Raw genomic sequence first — 21,294 nt, forward strand, 5'->3', positions numbered from 1 at the left:
TGAATAAGTGTTCACAGAAATAATTACCTACTATATTTCTGATTTATACTTACCATATAGCATTCCTCACCAAGACCTGGGTGAATATCTAAAATTAATGGTAGATCCTAACAATGTAAGCATATAAACAGAATCACGAACGCTTTGATGCATGTAATATTCTAATTTTGCCTATATCCTAAATGACCTGTAAAAGTATTGTTCTAATCTCTAGGATTTTAAAATTTTTGAACCTACTGGGCAAAATATGCTCACCTTCCTACCCAGTTTCCCTAAAATTTACCTTGAACTGGATAAGTCCTCCCATAAACTTCGATTATGGGGCAGTTGAAGAAATATTCACAGAACATACTGGTATCAATAGTAGCAGACATAAGAACTATGCGAACTTCAGGATAAGCCAAAACCACATCACGAAGTACTACCAAGAGGAAGTCAGTCTATTAAAATACAAATAAAACAAGAAATCATTTAAGACATTTGGGCCATGAGATACATACACCTAAAAGACTTCTTATGTTTTAAACACACAAGATATTAACGCAATTCAGCTTATCAGGAGGCTGGCAAAAATACAAAAAGAAAATGTTACAGTGAGCTAGAGTACCAATTTTAAGAAACTTTATATAGCCTAAAAGTTGTGGGGACTAGAAATGAGTGCCTTGTGCCCCAGAGTGTGGTGGGGCACACAACCATAATCCCAGCAATTCAGAATCCTAAGGCCTTAGGATTTATTGGAGGTGTGAGACACTGTCTCAAAAAGGGGGTGGGGGGAGTGTTATTTTGCTTTCCATAATATTTTTCTTATTCCTCAACCAAAGAATTAACCTAAAATTTTAGTGAAATTTAAATTAGCAGGCATACAACTTTGGGAACAAAGGAAAAGTCCTCATAAGGCCAAAGTCTCAGTTGGAAAGGTCACATTCTTTTATTTTAAACCACCACCAAACCGATTTACTGCAGAAACATAAAATCAACCCACCATCATAATATTTTGCCAACATTTTCATCTGGCTGCATAGTTGTAACTCTTCCTACCTTCTCCAACCATCACTATCCTGAATCTTAATCCTTTCTGAGTGTGTACTAAAAATATACACATATTTTTTTTCTTTGAGAAGATCTCACTATGTAATCCAGGCATGCTTCAATCTGATAATTCTCTTATCTCAGCCTCCACAAAAACAGAGATCACAGTTGTGCACCACTACATCAAGTTTACCCTTGTTTGCATTTTACTTTTTTTAACTTCATGCATATTTTGTATCTTTTGGCATCTTTTTTGCCTTACTACAACACTGCTAAGAGTGACTTATACTTGCTGCTATAGTCACTCTGAGAAGTGAGTATATTAATGCAAGTGAATTTGTGTTACTAATATCCAAGTTTTTTGCAGTCTTGTGTCTGTTGTGTATATCCAAGTTTCTAAGGGTAACTGTGCATAGAGAAATGCTGGGCTCTGTTATGTAAATATTGAATTTATAAAAGACAAAGCTAAACTATGTCCTTTGGTGGCATTTAAATATCTCCCACAAGCCATAAGAAATTCTGCTAATCCACATGATCTCTAACACTTGAAATGATCATCCAAATTTTATTACTCAAATGTAGTTCATTATCATAGAACTGATCTGTACTATCCCATTTCCCAAAGACTAACAACTCAACTTGGCACATGTATTAGTAAAATATTTCTCCTTCTATCAAATGCCTGTTTATATCTTTTTTTTGCAAGGGCTCTACCATTGAGCAACACAACCCCAGTCTATTTCTTTTCTTTTTTTTTTTTAAAAAGAGAGTGAGAGAGGAGAATTTTTTTTTAATATTTATTTTTTAGTTATCGGCGGACATAACATCTTTGTACGTGGTATGCATGCCAGGTGAGCACGCTACCACTTGAGCCACATCCCCAGCCCTTCTTTTCATTTTTAATTTAGTGTATCTCAAAGATGCCCAGGCTGTCTTTTAACAGGGGATCCTCCTGCCACAAGGTCTGGTTTTATCTGGGATTACAGGCATATACCACTGTGCCTAGCCTTCTTTTTTATATTTTACTCGTAAGTCATTTGAATTTTTTTTAAAAAATGGAACTGTAAGAATTTAATATGTCTATACTATCAGTGCAGAATTGTCTAGCTTTACAATATCTTTTGAATAAACAATAATCTTTATTTTAATATAGACTCATATTACATTCTTCAAGGTTTATGACTGTTGCTTTCTTCAATCATTCAAAGTCTAGAACTATGCTGCTTGGAATAGTAACCATTGTTCATATGACCAATCACAAAAAATGTGGATAACCTGAATGAGATATGTTCTAAATATAAAACATACACCAGATTTTTGAAGGATTCATGAGGGAAAATTAAAACATTAATCTATTCTAAAAACTTGCTTTATGTTTAAAATATTTGACAAACTGGATTAAATGTTAAAATTATTTTAACTATTTCCTTTATACTTTCCAAAATATATTAAAAGCAAACTAAAATTACTCATGAAGTTCATATTGTATTTCAATTTCGTAGTGGTATCTAAAAGATGTTTACGTTTTTGAAGTAAGAATTTTCAAACTGTATTGTCATTTAAGTCAAGTCCTCAATCTACCTGGAATTGATTTCTGTATCTTTTTATGAAGCAGGGTTCCAATTTTATTTACTTCCTCATGGATGGTCCACTAGTTTTCAGTACCAGTTATTGAATAATCTATTCTTTTCCCCACTGATCTGACAGTTTTAAACCAAAACTCAGAGAACACACAACACAATTTTCAACTCCATAGTATGTCAAACTATTAACTCATGTGCCATAGATATATTGTGGATTCAGAAAAAATCCTGGTGTCACCAAGGAAGGAAACTCCATTTTGTTATTCTTTAAACAGGGCCAGTTGTTTTCAGCAATAAATGGTCCTCCGAAGTATTTATAACCAGTTTATTAAGTTCTGTGGAGAATCCTGCTGGAATTTTGACTGGTTTTGAGAGAACTTGATAATTGATCTCAAGTCTTTCTACATATGTTCTGTTCTTTTTAAAACACTTTATAACAACTCTTAAAAGTTTTCCTATAGAGAGCTTACATGTCTTTTTGCAGGGGTTTAATATCAAGTACTTCATTCAAATCATTACCATAGTAATATTGACATTTTTTAGATGTTTCCTGTTTGCTTAAAAATACAAAGAATGCAAATTTTATATCTATATACCTATATTAACGTTTTATCCAATCACCTTGTTTTAAGTAATATCAGGATAGTGACAATTTGAATAAACCACACACTGAAATCTTGCAGACTTATCTTCATATAGCGTCAATCTTTTAATTCATAAAACTTCATATGCATTTCATTAAGGTCCAAAAGAGGCAAGGGCAGAATTATCTGTAGTTTCTACTTAATTCTGGCATGGCTATCATTAATATCTAAAAAGACCAGATCTATATAAACATCCCAAATGGTTAATTACTGTCAAATTAAAAATAATGGCCAGGCGCAGTGGCATATGCCTTTAATCCTAGCGGCTCATGAGGATGGGCCAGGAGACTGCTAGTTAACGGCCAGCCTCAGCAATGGTGAGGTACTAATCAACTTAGTGAAAGCCTGTCTCTGTAAATAAAAATATAAAACAGGGCTGGGGATGTTGCTCAGTGTTACCCTGAGTTCAACCCCTGGTACCAAAAAGAAAAACTAAGGAACAGAGGCTGAGAATATAGTGGAGTTGGTAAAGTGCTTGTCTTGCATGCACAAGGCCCTTGGGTTTAATCTCCAGTCCCCTCCCCCCACAAAAACAACATATAAATTTCTAGTGAAAACTAATAATAAAATTCCATTACCTATAAAGTCATAAAATCATTAGGTGTTTAATTATGCCAGTTTTTAGATATCACTTTATATATACTTATTTCAAAATACTTATAATATTCAAAATACTTTGAATAACTGCTGAGCGTTTAACAGCAACAAAAGAAAAAAGCTAGAATGGACTTACTAAAAAGATCATCTTAGTTTTTAAAGTTCACAGGTGTACATAGTAGCTAAATGATATAAGCAGCGTGAAAAGAGAAAACAAAAGCAAGGCATTGTATTTTGACTTTTCTGCATTTAGAAAAATTAGCTTTAGCACCCTTTTGGTTCCTCACAATTTACTTACATTGATGTCTCGTTCATGTATTTCATCTACAATTACATGACTGATTCCTCGAATGCCTGCTTCCAATTTTCTGAGAAGCACTCCTTGAAAAAAAATGAGAGCAACAATCAGATATGGTTCTATGTTAGAGAAAAGTAGTAAAGTACTGAATCAAATAAGCATATTTCAGGACAACTATACTTTAATATTCTGCTTATTATATATTTAGAATAAAAAGGAGGTAGTATATGTTGAAATATATTTTTCATAGACTTATTTAATTTTCTCTGTTATAATAAGCAGCAGATATAATAAAGAAAAAAAATGCTGAGTTATATTTTCGAAGAATTTAAGACTGGTTCATTATTTGGAGTCTAATGTTTTGGTTACTCAAATTATTCTTGACAAACATGACAATACAAATGCCAAACAAAAAATGAAAACACATTGGGGGTGGGGATGTAGCTCAAGAGGTAGTGTGTTTGCCTGACATGCGCAGGGCGCTGGGTTCGATCCTCAGCAACATATAAAAAAAATAAAAATGCTGTGTCCACCTGAAAACTAATAAATATTAAAAAAATTCTCTCTTAAAAAAAAAAAAAAAAAAAAGAAAAGAAAGAAATCAAACGCATGACTCACCCACAGTACAAAACATTATACTGGCATGAGGACGGGGAAGTATAGACTCAAATCGAACACTATATCCACAGCTTTTTCCGGGTTCTTCTCCTCTCTCATATGCAACTCGCTCTGCCACAGAAACTGCACTAATTCTCCTGGGCTGAGAGACACACACAAAAAAATTAAAACCACAGAATTGATTACACTTATAAAGGTTTTTAAATTATCACAGTAAAACTGTCTACTTAGTAATTGAAACATAAAGCAGTAATGGTATCTTCCTACACTCCCGAATTATTTTAAAATATTATGAAAGGATATAGTAACCCTTTAATTCCATAGCAGAGGTATTTATTTTATATAGAATAATTTTCTAATTTGCTCTTTTTTGCACTAATGTAAATGGGACATATGAACGCTCTAACAATGAGCTAAGAATCTCACTAAAATTATCCAGGCTGGCCTCAAACTTTCAATCCTCCTGCTTCAGTCTTCTGAGAAGCTGGAATTTACAGGTGTGTGCTACCTTGCTAGACATAGTTTTTTGTTTTTTTTTTTTTTTTTTTTACAAAAAAAATCCCATCAGACAAAAAGGTGGAATAATTCAGTGTATCTTCAACCTCTTGACTCAATATCATCCTATGAATAGAATAAAAACATGCATTCAATGGATAAGTGAAACTGGTTTTCATAAATCAAATATAAAATAAAATTTGATCCATGTACTTCACTGCTGTACATTTGTCATAGACATACCCAGATAAAGTTTAATATTTGCATTTTACAAATAAAATGAAAGGCAATAAAAAATTCATTTTTGTTTGAACAACCCAGTTTTGATATACCATGAAGGCACTGAAAATAATCCTTGTCATTTGGGTAGCAAACAACCTTTGAAAAGATTTGTCTTTAGCTCATTGGTTATATTCTGTTTTTCCCTATGACTGGACTGACTAAAAACAGGATAGTAGTGGGGAGAACAGAGCAAATATAAGTGTTCCTCTTTAAAATGGTAACCTCTGGGGGCTGGTGATGTAGCTCAGTGACAGAGTGTTTGCCTAGCATGCTTGAGGCACTGGTTCCATCCTTAGCAGCACATAAAAATAAACAAATAAAATAAAATCATTATGTCCACCTACAACTACAACAATGATAATAATAAGAAGAAATAATAAGACTTGGGAAGGATTAAGACCCTGCAATGTTTTATTGCATCAGGATCCTGGGCAGTTGAAACTTTCACCAAGAGGCAAAAGATTCACAGCCAGTCTTGATTTAACGAAATTAAAGAACATTTTGAGACAAAAAGATTGTTGGGATTCTTTCTCTAAAAACAAACCTACAAGTGAGTATTCATTATTAGAAATGTTTAGGACAAAGAATATTTTAGATTTTGGAGTGTATACACACAAAATCAGAAAATTAAGAAATGGAATTTGATACTTTCATGTATATTTCATAGACCTTAAACATAAAGACTGAGGATAATTTTATGCAATAAATGCAATAACTGTATTTTGAATGTGGTCTGTTAGAAAATGGAACTGATTTTTGTAGTATGAGTTGTCATAATGGTGCTACAAGTGTTTCATATTTTGGAGCATAAAAAATTTCCTCGAGGGGCTGAAGATGTGGCTCAAGCGGTAGCACACTTGCCTGGCATGCATGCGGTCCGGGTTCAATCCTCAGCACCACATACAAACAAAGATGTTATGTCCGCTGAAAACTAAAACAATAAATAAAAAAAATTCTCTCTCCCTCTCTCTAAAAAAAAAAATTTCCTAGAGAAACTTAACGTGCAATTTTTATTATTTTTTAATTATTTAATTTCAAGATTTATTTGTAAGCTTCCACTGGTTAAGAATCCCTAACAAGTCTGAACCTGACTGAAGAGCAGTATCTGGTGATTTGCATGCCCTCCAGAAGTACAAGGTTAGAGCTGATCTGAGGCACTGGGATAACTTGCCAGCACTGATTATTGAAAATACAGTATTAAAATACAATTATTAAAAGGAAGACTCCTGAAGATAGGCATTTTGTTTTGAGTTCTAGTTTTATTCTGTTAACCTTGGGTTTATTAAATTATTCTGGGCCTTTATTTAGTAAGAAATATTAAATAAAAGCTACCTATACCTTAAGGACATTCTGAAATCCAAAGAAGTTTTTAAAAACTCAACTATTTAGAGTAGAATCTAGAATACAAGCAAGCTTTCAGTAAAAGTTCACCATTATCTGGTTTACTGTCTTGCCTGTTCTTGCTCAGAAGTTTGTAGCATAAGATCCGCTTTAACTTACCACATACAATACTGGAGATTAGTGAGACCTTGTCTCAAAAAAAACACTTGGGTGTAAGCTCAGAGGTAGAGAGACCCCTAGATTCAAGCATTAGTACCCCAATAATTTAATAAAAAACTAAAACTGGAAAACAAACAAAATACAACTACCAGGTGTAATGGCCCACACCTATAATCCCATTGGCTGGGGATGCTGAGGCAGGAGTCCTTAGCAACTTAACCCCGTGTCAAAATAAATAATAACAAAAAAAAAAAAGCTAGGGATATGGCTCAGTGGTTAAGAGCCCCTGGTTCCAATCCCTAGTACTAAATGAATAGCTGGCCTATTATACTAGAGCTTTCAGAGTCTTATGAGACTACAAAGGGGGAGATATCAAATAATCAAATAGCAACCTGATTTCCAGGTACTTTTCATTTCTTACTTTATCAACATACCTCATTGGGTTAAAAATTTGAGTTACTTACTTGAGTTACTACGATATTACACTCCGCTGCACGGTCGTTCTGGATAAAGTCATCCAGAATGAACTGTGGAACCTGTGTGGTTTTACCACATCCAGTAGCCCCTCGGATAATGACAACTGAATTTTGACTAATTGCTTCCAGGATTTCACTTTCAAATTTCTTCACAGGTAGTAACTCTCTCTCCTGCAAAACCTATTTTATAAAAGTTACATGTCAGGCAAATTCTACTTTTTATTAGGAGTAAATATGTTAATTCTTTAATAAAGTCACATCTCTATATAACACTCACTTCCAATGGCTTAATACTTAAAATACTTTTTCCATAAACTAATATTTTATCTAATAGAATTGTCTCTTTTCTAAATTTCCAAATAATATTGAAATATTTTCTACACATTGATTTTCCTAGTTCTTCATGACTATTCAGCAAGCATTTCCCCTTACCATTTGTTACACAATGTTAATATCTGTTAGGTAACATCTGGTATTTAAATGACAACACAATGTTGTTTTCTTTTTTAAAATACAACCAACCAATTAAATTTATTTTTGTTTTACATTAAATTATATGGGGGTGAGTGTGAGATCTGTTCCTAGTCTTCTTACTCATAGCAATTACCCACAGAGGTAGCTAAGATTAGTAGTTTGGTGCATATCTCTAATCTACTTTTCTAGGAAGGACAAAATACAGTATTCATGTCCTTTTACCTATACCTAGAATGTTATGAACCTTTAGGCACCATGTTTAAATACTTCAAACTTACTGCTTGCAAGTCATGATCCTGTTCCAGCTGGTACATCAATTCATTCTTGAGGTCCAAACTTATTTGTTCTGGAGTAGCCTGTAAAATTGGAAGGCAATATTCAATTTATTGTCTAACATAGACAATCTAATGAAATATATTAAAGACCTCTCAAAAAACAATGCTGTACTTACATAAGCCAGGGGACCTTCATCAATGTTGCTACTAGTCCAAGGATTCCAGTTGGATTGTGGAGGTGACCAAGGAACCACACCCACTTGGTTTTGACGCTGAGATGGTTCAAAATGAGCCAATTTTCCAATGTTGAGCATAACTGGCATAGAAGGATCAATAGGCTATTAAAAAAATAAAATCCCCCCAAAAAAAGAAGAGAGAGAAAAGTTGCATGAGTCCACAAGTCCACTTGTCTATTGAGAGTTGTTCTATATAATGTAAACTAAAAAGCTAAATTTGCTTACTGGGGGCACAATTTCAAGATTTAGCTCTTGAATCACATTTTGAAGTTGATGCTCTAAATCTTGAGAGATGTTAACTCTGTAAGGCTCCACCTACAGAAAAAAGATGTTGATAAAAATCATGTAACGTATACAGGAATACAACACAAACTTACAACAGTGGGAATAAGTATGCAACTGATATACACATCTCATAAACCAAGAGCTAGTTTCTTTTTAATAAAGAGAATTGGTTCAGCCTAGTGCCATGGCAGGAGGCTGATCTCAGGTTCAAAGCCAGATTGCAGAGGCTGGAGACTGAGCTCTGTGCTCAGGCACCCATTGGTTCAAGCTTTGGTTACCAGACCCCGACCTGCTTCAATAATTATTTGTTCCCTGTTCACTATAAACACAGGCCATATACAGATGAGTAAACATGGTCATTCAATTTACTGTGTAGTAAGATTTCACAAAATAGGAAACTAAGCTTCTTTTTAGCCAAAAGATTAAATGTAAGCCAAGTTTAATCTTACTACACCTCACTGGGCTAGGCTATTAAGTCTAAAGACTTACTGTCTCTCCTTCTTTCTTTTTTGTAAGTCCAGAGTAAGCTTCAATCACTCCAAGATGATAGAGCTGTCTGACAAGTGATAGGGCACAGGACTGTGCTGCCAATTTCTTATTTGATCCATGTTCACGTGCAAAAATCCCTGTAATATAAAGTCAGGATTACCAAAGCAGAAGTATAAAATGGAAGAAATATCATAAGCAACTCAGCACTTAAAACCAAAGAAGTCCTAAATACAGATTAGGCACAACAAGCTTCAACTGTTTTATTTCCTAACCAAATGCAATTCCACAATAACTTGTGGACTAAGTAAACAACCATTTTGGTTCTAGGCTTATTAAGACACACAAGTCAATGCTATGAAAACAAGCAAACAACCTATTTTAACAAAGCTGTCATTATTACCACCATGAGGCAATAAAAGGGGATGACACCACATTTAACTTTTGAAAATAAAAATTGAACAATCATTTTGCATAGTGGTGCTAGCTTGTAATCCCAGGGAATATGGTGGTTGAGGCAGGAGGATAGAAAGTTTGAGGACTTCCAGAAGTCAGTGAGACCCTCTTAAAAAAAAAAGTGTGGGGGACAAACACACACACACACACACAACAGAGGATGAACCTCTGTGGTAGAGTGCCCTGGGCTGAGTCAGCAGCACTGCCACCCTGCTCCCCACCTACAATTTAATGAATCACAAAATAAAGACAATCAAAGATTTAGATTTCAGGTCTAATGACTGATGGTTGCAGGGGGGGTGTGGAGGGCAGGGTGCTTGTATAATCACAGACCTCCAAAGACTGAGACAGGAGGATTCCAGGCTGGGCAACATACAGAGACCCTGTCTCATAAAAAGGAGTAAAATATATATTTTAGGCTTTGCAGCATTGTACCCTTTGTTAGTCTATCTTAACAGGCCAGGGAAACTGTTTTTTATGTTTTAAACAGCTGTAAAAATAACAATGTATCCAGTCTTTTACCAAAAATGTTTGGTATGCCCAAACATCAAATGAATGGCTGCTGAGGTGTTCCAATAGGCAGTGCATTGGATTTGACTGGAGGGACACAGCTACTGAAACTATCTATCATATTGTTAAAGAAAATACCAATGAACAATAGAAGTTTCTCCCCTATCATTCAGTTTTCGGACTGATGACTACAAAACAAAAAAAGGGAAGCAATGATTGCCTTCTATTTACCTGAGTTACAAACTAATCTTAGTCAATCTGTGACAAAATTTAGAATACTTTTATCTTCTTTTCCTTAACAAAGCCCCATCTACATAAAAATATTTTCCATGTCTAGGATAAGAAATTCAACATCTGATTAACTACTTAAATGTTGACACTATCAGCAAAGATTTTCCTCTCCTAAATTTAAATCAATAAAGTAAGTTAGAATTTTTAAGCTGGAAGGAACCTTAGGCCATTTCGCTCAATTTGCAGATAGGTAAATTGAACCACACTTATGTCAGGTGTAATTTATTCAAGGTCACCCAATACCTACTACTAAAAAAAAACCAGGTACATGGGGGCTACTACATTTTATCTTTCAAAACTTGCACAATGCCAATTCATTTCCAAGGACAAAAAGCATATAGGCGTTGCATTTTAGCCTTTTAAAACTTCCTAAATGAATAATCCCAATGTTTGTGGGTAACTCTCACATTTTCTTTTTTCTTGGTATTTGGGAATGAACTCCCTAAGCTTTGCCACTGAGATACATCCCCAGCCATTTTCATATTGAGAAAGAATCTCAAAATAAGTTGTTGGGTCATATTTACCTTGACTTTATGAGTCTATTCATATAATATTAATATTCTTTGAAATATACATACTTTAAAATGCCTATGACAAAAAACTACAAACAGCATTAAGATTTAAAGGCAGCCATCTTGTAAAAAGAAATTCATATCTATAAATGATATCTATCTCCATCAGTGAAGTTAAGAGCAAATACAAACAGCATTTTAAAAAAATGGGGGGCGGGGTCCGCTACCAGAGATTAAACCCAGAGGTGCTTTAACAACTGAGCCATGTTTCCCAGCTCTTTTTATTTTGACAAGGTCTTGCTAAGTCAAGTGGGACTAAATTGTTGAAGCCAGTATTATAGAAATTGCTTGGATCACAGTTGTTTACCACAATATCCAGAATAAAAAGCCTACTCTTCCCCACCCCATATCCTTTTGGTGTGTAGGAAATGCCTTTCCACTGGAAGAAGAGACTTGGGTCTAATAACGGGTCCAGCCATCATCATGGGTGGCTGGAGGACTTCGTAACACAACTCTCATACTGTGAGAACCTCATTCCTCCTTTCCTCATCCACCACATCCTTTCCTTTAATCTCTTTTAGCTTTAATCTAGCCCTCATTTGAGTGTAGTACTTTATATACTGCTATTGTGATTCTGCATATTACTAAATTCGTTAGAATCCTTTTCCTGTACATGAGTCTATTGTGTTTATTTTATAGACTAAAATACAAATACTTAAAAAGCACCAAGGAAGCAGTAACACTTACTTCTGCCCAGCTGCTTGATATAAATGGTCATTTCTGCAATAAAGCTCCTGTAACAACACATACAAACACGGTTAGGATTTTCACTGTCAGAAATAACTAAATCCAGATCTCCCAAGTCAGGCAGGCTTTCCAACTGCTTTAGGCAAAACTTAGCAAAGGAACATTCTAAACATTTATTTCTGTCCAATCCTAGAACAAAGTATGTAAACTTCAAATAATATACAACACTGCATAAGATATTTATAATCAAAGTTGATGAGCCAATGGTTCATGAAAAGAAAATGTTAAGGTTTCAGATTCTATATTTACTTACTTATTCCAAAGGCTGGAGTCTAAATAGCTAGAACACATTCAATGTTAGAGCCCCCAAAACTCTTCAAATTATAGTTGTGGTTAACTAAAATCCCTGCGCATGGGATACTTTGTTTGGAGGGTGGAGGGTGGGGTGGTGCTGGAACCAAAGGTATGCCACCCATTAAAGACTACTGAGATAAACTAACACATGCAAACTCACACATGCACATACACTAAGGCAGAGTTCCATTATCTCCCTACAGTTGGAAGCAGCCTTAGTAACAAAAAATGTGACCTATTTACACAGCATTTACTTAAATCAGGTCCTAGAAAATAAAACTTTTTAATGTTACAGCTAAAACGTGAGGGGAGTCTACAGAAATTACGTATTCACACAAGGGAAAAACTGCCAACTGAAAACTAAGCACTCTAGTCCCTTCACTGATGAGGCACATTCTAATCTCGTCTGTGTGCTGTAAATAAAAGGTTAGGTAAGGCTTAAGAAAAAACTGTTAGACTCCTTCCTATATCTCTTGTGAACTGACCTTCAGGCACAGCGGCTTCAGGGATCAAAGGCCACTGGCTTTCAGGGGAACAACATCCACCCTTTCATTAATGACACCGATGACAGTATGTTTCTCAGCCAGGCTTAAAGTCAGCACTCAATCTCATTCTCCTCCACCTAGGGGGAACAGCGACACCAGAAATCAGTTTACAATAGTATCCCATGTGATTGCTTAGTTCAGCCTAAGCAGCAGCACATGTGTGTATGAACACAGACCTCTGGTGTTGCTGTCTGTTATGCCTTTTAATAAAAGACATACAAAGAGCAATGCTGTCCCAGCTCCCCCAACTGTCTCTGCCTCCTACTTTGTCATGTCCTGAATTCTTTGCTTCTATGTATCAGAATTCAATAAGATTCTAATATTAAAAAATGTTTGCAAACAATGAGCTTCAGGTACACTTAGGTATCTTATTCTTAAAATCACCAAGTGCTACTAAGCCCAATTAGTTCAGAATAATTTATTAAAGAAAACCAATCATCAACAAGTGTTATCTTTCAATTATATCCATAAGGTTTCAGAATATGACAGCAGAAATAAAGTATAAATTTGAGAATTCAGGACTGAATAAACAGTGGGAAGCAGGAGGAGCCATGCTCTTATCATTTGGATTGAGTCAAAATTTCAATTTAGTAATAATTATTTTAGGGTTGCTAAATGCATCCAAGATTTTCAAGAAAATGTTTGTAATTTATTTTGACAATTTATTTCATATAATTAAGGACAGCAAATCGAATCATCTGGAAAGTTTCCATTAAAACTTTCACTCTCTTCCAATAAAAATAGTCCCCCCAGAAAAGTCTAATCCATATGAGCCTTCCTGGGAGTAATAATTACTACACCCTGGAATGCTCTTAGGAAGAACAGCAAGCAGGCTGAGAAACATACTGTCACATTAACAACTTTCCTTTATGTTCAGATTTATACATTAAACAACAAAAAAGTATGCTAAACCACATATACAGACTGAGGTCATCCTTAACTTTACAGCCCTTAAACGCCAACAACAGAACTCTCAAAGAAAGCCGGCGATGTTCAACCTGAAATGAAATGTGGATCTAGATGCAATACAATCAACCTGAATATGAAACGTACACGTAACGTGACCCATTAAACACATAGTACTTAGAACTTCCTCTAAGAATACCACAATGAACAAAATTGTCACCACTAGCTGTTTTTAACTCAATTAACAAGCCACTACTAGAGGCTGTTAATTTTGGCCACTCAGATTTTAAATGTGGACGATAAGTCTATCACAAACAATGCCAATGAACTACTTAGTACTAGTGGCTGTAACTTTGGCCTCAGACTTAAATGAGAACCTTAAAAAGTCCAGCATCACCGAGATTTTGCATATCTTCTTACAACCACAATCACAATAAACCAGTTAACACAAAAATAGAACACATTCAACAAATATTCAAAACAACCTTAACGCTATATAAAGAAAGAGCGAAACAAGCAAACCTGTTGTGATCCGGACCCACTTGGGTGTATTTATATTCTCCTTGGATCTTTTCTTTTTGGAAATACTGGTTCAGGCGAGCCTTAGCATTTTCCAAGGTCCAATTTCCATGAAGTCCAGCATTTAAATCTACTTCTTCTGACTCTAGAGTCTGTGGAACCAGTGATAATTAAATCTGGCTGCACCAATTTTAGTGAAGTTATTCATACTTAAGACACAAAAATGTTAACAGTATTTTTGTTTTAATTTTAAAAATTTGTTCGAATTAACGGTATCTTCTTTGTACTATCTTTTATATTAATGCACCCGAAGATCCTGTCTATCAACAAGCTATTGTATACTTTTTATGAACTGTTCCAAAACTGACAATTTTTGTGCTTACTACTTTAAATGTATTGAGAGAAAGAAATATACTATTAATATATTTTTGCTTTGTGCTTATGAAGTGAGATTTCCTGAGATAATTACATTTCCCATAAAGTAGAAGAAATTTTTACATTATCACCAGGGATAAGTACTTGTTTTTTTGTTTTCCCACAGGCAATCTGCCCAGATTTAACCAGTAGTTTAGGTTTATGGTAATTCATGTGAACAGTCTTAAATAATCATTTAAAAGAGTCACTGATTTATTTATTTATTTTTTAAATATTTATTTTTATTTTTTAGTTTTTGGCTGACACAACATCTTTGTTTGTATGTGGTGCTGAGGATTGAACCCGAGCCGCACGCATGCCAGGCGAGAGCGCTACTGCTTGAGCCACATCCCCAGCCCCGTCACTGATTTATTAACTTGTTAATGTCATAAACCTTGCTGTAAATCAAGTCCCAAATTACATTTCCAGAAGTGAAAATAGTGGGTGACTTACCGCTTGTACTTCTTGTTCCTCCTTTCTTGAGTAGTAATCTTTCAAGTTGGCTCCCCGGTCCCAGGTTGGTCCAGGAGCACCAAAGCCAGATGCTCCCCCAGAATTATTTTCTGTTAAAGAATAACAATTTTCTCTTGATTAATCAAGGTTAAAAAAAAGAAAAAAAGAAGAAAAAAACTAAATATTTTAGAATCTTACTAATGTAGATTTTGGCACTTTTTTATTTCATTTTAGAGAGAGAGAGAATATGAATTTCTTAATACTTATTTTTTAGTTTTTGGTGGACACACAACATCTGTATTTTATTTTTATGTGGTGCTGAGGATCAAACCCAGCGACTCGCGCTTGCCAGGCACACGCGCTACTGCTTGAGTCACATCCCCAGCCCCATTTTGGCACTTTATGTTTAAACATTTGGCGCTTTAAGTTTCAACAATTTGTTAAAAGGCCTGAAATCTTCACAACTTAATTGAAGTGTTATATTGAAACAGATTTAAATTGCAAATTTCAAGGCTGATGAAGCTATTTTTTTAAATTATGAGCAACAGTTTGCGACAAACAATCCAGTACGTAAAGATTTTAGACTTTTTACAAATATGTAATAGATTCACTGTTTGTTTCTTTACTAAAGAATCTGACAAGAAAGTCAACTGTAGGACTGATTGCTCGTGGAAAAAATAAGGAGATGAAGAAGTGTAAGAAAGTGATGACTTTTTTTTTTTGGTACTGGGGCTTCTACCCAGGGATGTGTAATTTTTCAAACTCACCAGTGTCCCTCCCTCACCTTTTAAAATTTTGACCCAGGGTGTCTCACTAAGTTACTCAGGACCTCACTAATTTGTTGAAGCTGGCCTTGAACTTGCAATTCTCTTGCCCCAACCACACCCACCTAGAAAGTGATGCTTATGGAAAGCATAACAACAGTGCTGATTACTAAAGTTGACTACTTTAATAATTTTTTATTTACTCCTGAAAGCAATTTTATTAAGTAGATGCTATTTCCTAAATTTTCAATCTGAAGAGGGCTGAGGATGCAGACCAACGGTAGAGTGCTTGCCTACCATCCTCAGCATTGGGGGAAAAAAAAAAGAAAGAAGGGGTTGGGGTTGTGGCTCAGCGGTACAGTGCTCGCCTAGCTCGTGGTGCAAGGTCCTGGGTTCGATCCTCAGCACCACATAAAAATAAAGGTATTGTGTCCAACTACAACTAAAAAATAAATATTAAAAAAAAAAAAAGAAAAAAAAAATGGATCTGAGCCTTAGCAATCTGACCAAAATCCTACTTATTCTTCCTTACAGTAGATATCCCAATAAAAGTATATGCAGAATCTGACAATGTTTGCTTACTTAATGGGTAGTAGATTTAAGGGCTAATTCGTACGTAACATTTGGTCTACAATATAGCTGGAAGAATGAAAAACAAGAAAAAGCAAGCTAAGGGTTTAGTTCAATATTGAGAGAATTTGCCTAATATGAAACCAGGTACGATTTACAGCACCTCCCACTTGAAAAAATTCTAAGACCCTTTAAATAAATGTTCTAGCCTGTATAAAATTTTTCAGAGGCAAAAATTAATAAAACACTTATGTTGTAGAACATTTTTAAGAAAAATAAAATGATCTGATAGTAACTGACAACTTAAGATAATCATGGGTCATGTCTCTTAACATCTTGAGTTTATTCTAGTTTTTTCCTCTCCAAATGAGAAAGTTAAGATGATAACCAAGAAAGACTGAGTATCTTCAGTCATGAACACATATTCAAGTCCCTTACCTGCCTTGAGAGCCAAATGTGGAGGAAGAGGTCCTCCCATGGTTGTTGGTAATTCTCCTCCAGTACTTGCTGTGGTGTCAGATGTCTCAGCAGGAACAGTGGGTGGAGGAGGGGCAATCTGTGAGAGGAAAAGTCAAAGCAGAGTCAGTGTTTTTATGTTCAGGAACTAGAAAATTCTTTTAATGTATTAAGGAGGTGCATGTGTCTTACCTTCTTCCCCACAATATTTTCCCCATCATTTTAAAATTTTTTTAGTTGTAGATGGACATAATACCTTTATTTTATTTATTTTTACGTGGTGCTGAAGATCGAACCAACCCAGTGCTTCACATTTGCTAGGCAAGCACTCTGCCACTGAGCCACAATCTCAGTCCCATCTTTTTTTTAAAAGTCATCACAAATCCATTCAGTTCTCATTTCAGGCAGTAAAAATCATGCCTAACTTTTCACCTGAGAGTGAGAGTGTGTGTGTGTGTGTATACACACATTTAAAATATATACAAAGTATGTAAATATAATTTTTCCACAAACAATAATATCAGCTTGTACTGTCACTTACTTTTCTCAGTATCTTTCTTTTTGGTACCAGAGATTGAGCTCAGGGTACTCAACCACTGAGCCACATCCCCAGCTGTATTTTATATTTTATTCAGAGACAGGGTCTCACTGAGTTGCTTAGTGCCTAGCCATTGCTAAGGCTGACTTTTGAATTCAGGATCCTCCTGCCTGGGCCTTGTGAGCGGCTTGGATTATAGGCATGCACCACTGTACCTGGCTCATTTAGTACATTTAATGAACATTCAGTTAAGTATCTTTTATAGGTGCTCCCATGAACTAGATATCATTCTAGAGGGAAGATATGACAACAAAAAAAGGCAGATGTTTTATCCCCATGAAACTACATTCTAATGGGAAGAACTAGATAGAAGACATAGGGAATGTAAACGATCACTATTTTGAGTAAATATGGAAACCCATGCTTGTGAAGTCAGATCTGAGAAAAAATACAATGGAAGGAGCCAACTAAGGGCATATTTGAGGGGCCAAACATACCAAAGAGAACATCATTATGTATTTAATGAATTTCCTACTTCTTTAAATACTGATTTATGTAAATTTTAACCTTACTGATATGTTATATGGATATACATAGCCCAAGCAATAGCATATTGATGGACATTTGGATTGTTGCCAACTTTAAACTAACAAGAAAAAATATTGCCATGAACCATTTGGACTTTGATCTATCTTCTTCAGGATAAAAAATTATGAAAGTTAATTTCTTGGGTTCAAAAGTGGTGGCACACACTTGTAACCCATCTACTTAACTAAGGAAGATGCCGCAGGAGGATTCCAAATTAGAGGTTATACGGGCAAGTAGGGAGATCTTGGCTCAAAAACAACAACAGGTGGGATATAGAGCAGTGGTACTGCCCCTGGGTTCAATAAATAGCCTAGGAAAGGAGAGAGGGGGCTTAAGAGATACCAATAGAAATCATTTGCTTCAAAATAACAAAAGGACCAGTGTTGGCTACGCTGAAAAGTAAACATTGGGGTTTACTACATTATTCTTATTTTTATGTACATCTCAAATCTTCCCTAGCAAAATTTTTTTGAAATATCCTTTATGCTGAGCAATTTGTAGGATAAAAGAACAAGTGCAGAACGAAATAAAAAATCTGAATAGGACATGCCTGGAATGGGGAGGTTAAACAGGATTTCTTACCTTGGTTTGACATTTTTGGTCAACTACTGTAGGAAGCTGTGGAGCTATAGTATAGGATATTAGCAGCACCCCTGATCTCTAACCTACTATCAAACAGTAGCTCCCCTTCGATTATTACAGATATCTCCATTACGTTGCCAAATGTCTTCAAAGGACATAACCATCCCTAGCTAAGTAGTACTGGTTTGAGTTAATAAATACCACATAGAAAAATGGAGGTGTATGGGGATAACACCTTGGTTGGGGAAGATAAAGGTGGTAATTAAAATATAAATAGACTTGTGATGTAAATTTTTAGTTTTTACTGGGGACTGAACCCAGGGGTGCTAAATTCTGAGTCACATCTCCACTCCTTTTCGTATTTTATTTAGAGACAGGGACTGATTGCTTAGGACCTTGCTAAATTGCTGAGGTTGGCTTTGAACTTGGGAGGATCCTCCTGCCTCAGCCTTCTGAGCCACTGGGATTACAGGCATGCAACACCAAGCCTGGCTTTAATAGGATAGGTTAAGGGATAGTTTTCCAGGCAGAAGGAAACCTTAAGTACAAAAATTTTGAGGCATATAAGTGATGAAACATTACAGGAATTAGAATACCAGTGTAGCTAAAACAAAGGAAATGAAAGTAGGGGATGCAGTGACAGGAAAGATCAGGGCATGTTAAAAGACTCACTTCTGAAGTTAACATTCCAGGGGAAATGCAAAAACAAAACACAAAACACCCCCACTATGTGCAAGCACTGAAGAATGAAAAGTAGGCTGATTCTGGAGGGCAGTTGAAATTGGGAATCAGGTTATAACAAGGGTGAGAAACCACTGCAAGGCAGCTTCTCTCCAGCTGCGAGTCAAAAAGTTTAGGGAAATTAAAACTATTAGAAAAGTGTGAAAGGAAACCTAAAAAGACAAGAGGAAGGAAGGAGGAGCCTCAAATTTTGTTTGAAAAATAGTCCAAATTTTTGGCTAAACACTTAGCCTCCTATAGAGGGCAAACTCTAAGCCAATCTGCAACAGTTTTCTAATCTTCTAACATACAAAAGATTGTTTTAGTTTGCATCTAAAACAAAATTAATTGCCTGATAAAACTACCAAATAAATACTCTTTGTAAGGAACTAGGGTTGTAACTCAAGTGTGCAGAGTGCTTTCCTAGCATTCATGAGGCACTGGGTTTGACTCTCAGCACCACATACAAATAAATAAATGCCCGGGATACAATCCAAAATTTTCTGACAGAAGAAAATATGTAACCAACTCAAGGAAATACAATCAAGCTGGGTGTAGTGGTGCACACCTGTTATCCCAGCAACTTGGGAGATTCAGGCAGGAGGCATGAAGTTTGATGCCATCTAAGAACATGTCTCTAAATACAAATACTCTTCCAGAAAGACGTCAATAGAAAAGTCTTCTGAAAGAAAACTAAGACAATCTGCCACCAGAGTATTTACACTATAAAGCAATAGATAGGATGGATTTTAACAAATGTAGCAATAGCCAATGACTTCAGATACTTGAAAGGTATGTTAGAATATTTTTTTCCTTAGCCAGAAATCTTCCTTAATTCTTTTTAAGTTAAAAACTTTTAGGTCAAGCAATGGAAAGACCTGAAACATGCATTTTTAACTTCATAAACAGATTGGAATACATAAATTCAGGGAAAGTAAGAACCCTATTAAAACTAGTATAGTACTAAGAAAAAACAACTAATATAGATGATATTCTTAAATATTGTATTTTGTGGTACTGGGATTTAAACCCAGGCACAATCCACCACTGAGCTCCAAACCAGTCCTTTTTTGAGAGAGGTCTTGCTAAGTTGCTGGAGGCTGTTCTTGAACTTGTGATTCTTCGGCCTTAGCCTTTGGAGTGCTGGGATTACATGACTGCCCCATTGCACCAGGCTGCCAAAGCCTTTTATAAAAACCATCTTGGGGCTGGGGATGTGGCTCAAGCGGTAGTACGCTCGCCTGGCATGCGTGCGGTCCGGGTTCGATACTCAGCACCATATACAAACAAAGATGCTGTGTCTGCCGAGAACTAAAAAATATTAGAAAATTCCCCCCCTCTCTCTTCTTTAAAAAAAACCCCATCTTTCTCTTTGTTATCCCAGAGATTTCATCTAAACCACGTCAACAATTCCTCAATATTTTAGAAAATGCTTAGCTTCATTTTTTAATAAATAAGAATTAAATTTAATTAAATACCAATAAAAAAAGATGTTTGGGTATTAGATGATCAAAAAAAATGATATTCCACTGCACAAATCACTTTCCCCTCTGCTGTCTAAGTGAAAAATTATGAGTCTAGGTCTTCCATACATACTGAGATTGCATAATATTACAACTGAAAGAGTCCAGGAAGTGGCACCACAAAATATGCATCTTTGGACTTGAGGCGAAGGGCACTGGGAACTATCTGCCTATAAGAGGGACCCCCGAAAAAGGAACTCAATTGTCCTGAATCCTCTCTTCTCATCAATCTGGTAAAATTTTACAGTATCACTGGACAGGAAATTAAAGGTTGGCAACAAGCCAGACAGACCACCTCTTCTTCTGAGGATGCAGAAGGATCCTCCTCAATGTATGAGGTTCTTATGTTACAATGAACTCATTGTAAGGCAAAAGGTAAAAAACGAATTTAATACACCTAAGTTACTAAACTTAATAGCTCAGCAACAGTATACTGTAGAATATTATCTGTTTACCCTTGTGATCAGAGAGATGACTGGGAGCTGTGAGTTTCTTATCCTGTATTATTGGTAGTCTGGCCAAAATTCAAAAGTTGAAGTACCATTTCTACTGACTGCCTATCACTTTT

At 35.6% G+C, this 21,294-nt stretch overlaps 1 protein-coding gene across 2 annotated transcripts in view; it reads right to left on the bottom strand.

Annotated features, from left to right (window-relative positions):
• Dhx9 (DExH-box helicase 9) overlaps positions 1 to 21,294 on the bottom strand; it is a 40,895-nt gene that overhangs the window by 15,119 nt on the left and 4,482 nt on the right. The window contains exons 4-15 of one of the 2 annotated variants that reach the window (XM_076873026.2): positions 16,758 to 16,875; positions 14,986 to 15,095; positions 14,122 to 14,270; positions 11,795 to 11,841; positions 9,282 to 9,418; positions 8,733 to 8,822; positions 8,448 to 8,609; positions 8,275 to 8,352; positions 7,511 to 7,702; positions 4,770 to 4,911; positions 4,152 to 4,234; positions 284 to 440 (exon numbers count right to left, since the gene is read on the bottom strand). In XM_076873026.2, the coding sequence (XP_076729141.1) occupies positions 284 to 440; positions 4,152 to 4,234; positions 4,770 to 4,911; positions 7,511 to 7,702; positions 8,275 to 8,352; positions 8,448 to 8,609; positions 8,733 to 8,822; positions 9,282 to 9,418; positions 11,795 to 11,841; positions 14,122 to 14,270; positions 14,986 to 15,095; positions 16,758 to 16,875 (1,465 nt within the window). Of the gene's footprint in view, positions 1 to 283; positions 441 to 4,151; positions 4,235 to 4,769; positions 4,912 to 7,510; positions 7,703 to 8,274; positions 8,353 to 8,447; positions 8,610 to 8,732; positions 8,823 to 9,281; positions 9,419 to 11,794; positions 11,842 to 12,633; positions 12,725 to 14,121; positions 14,271 to 14,985; positions 15,096 to 16,757; positions 16,876 to 21,294 lie in introns of those variants that run through there. The other variant, XM_076873027.2, reaches the window with a different exon arrangement.

Source organism: Callospermophilus lateralis, chromosome 13 (assembly GCF_048772815.1).
Source record: "Callospermophilus lateralis isolate mCalLat2 chromosome 13, mCalLat2.hap1, whole genome shotgun sequence".
NCBI lineage: Eukaryota > Metazoa > Chordata > Mammalia > Rodentia > Sciuridae > Callospermophilus > Callospermophilus lateralis.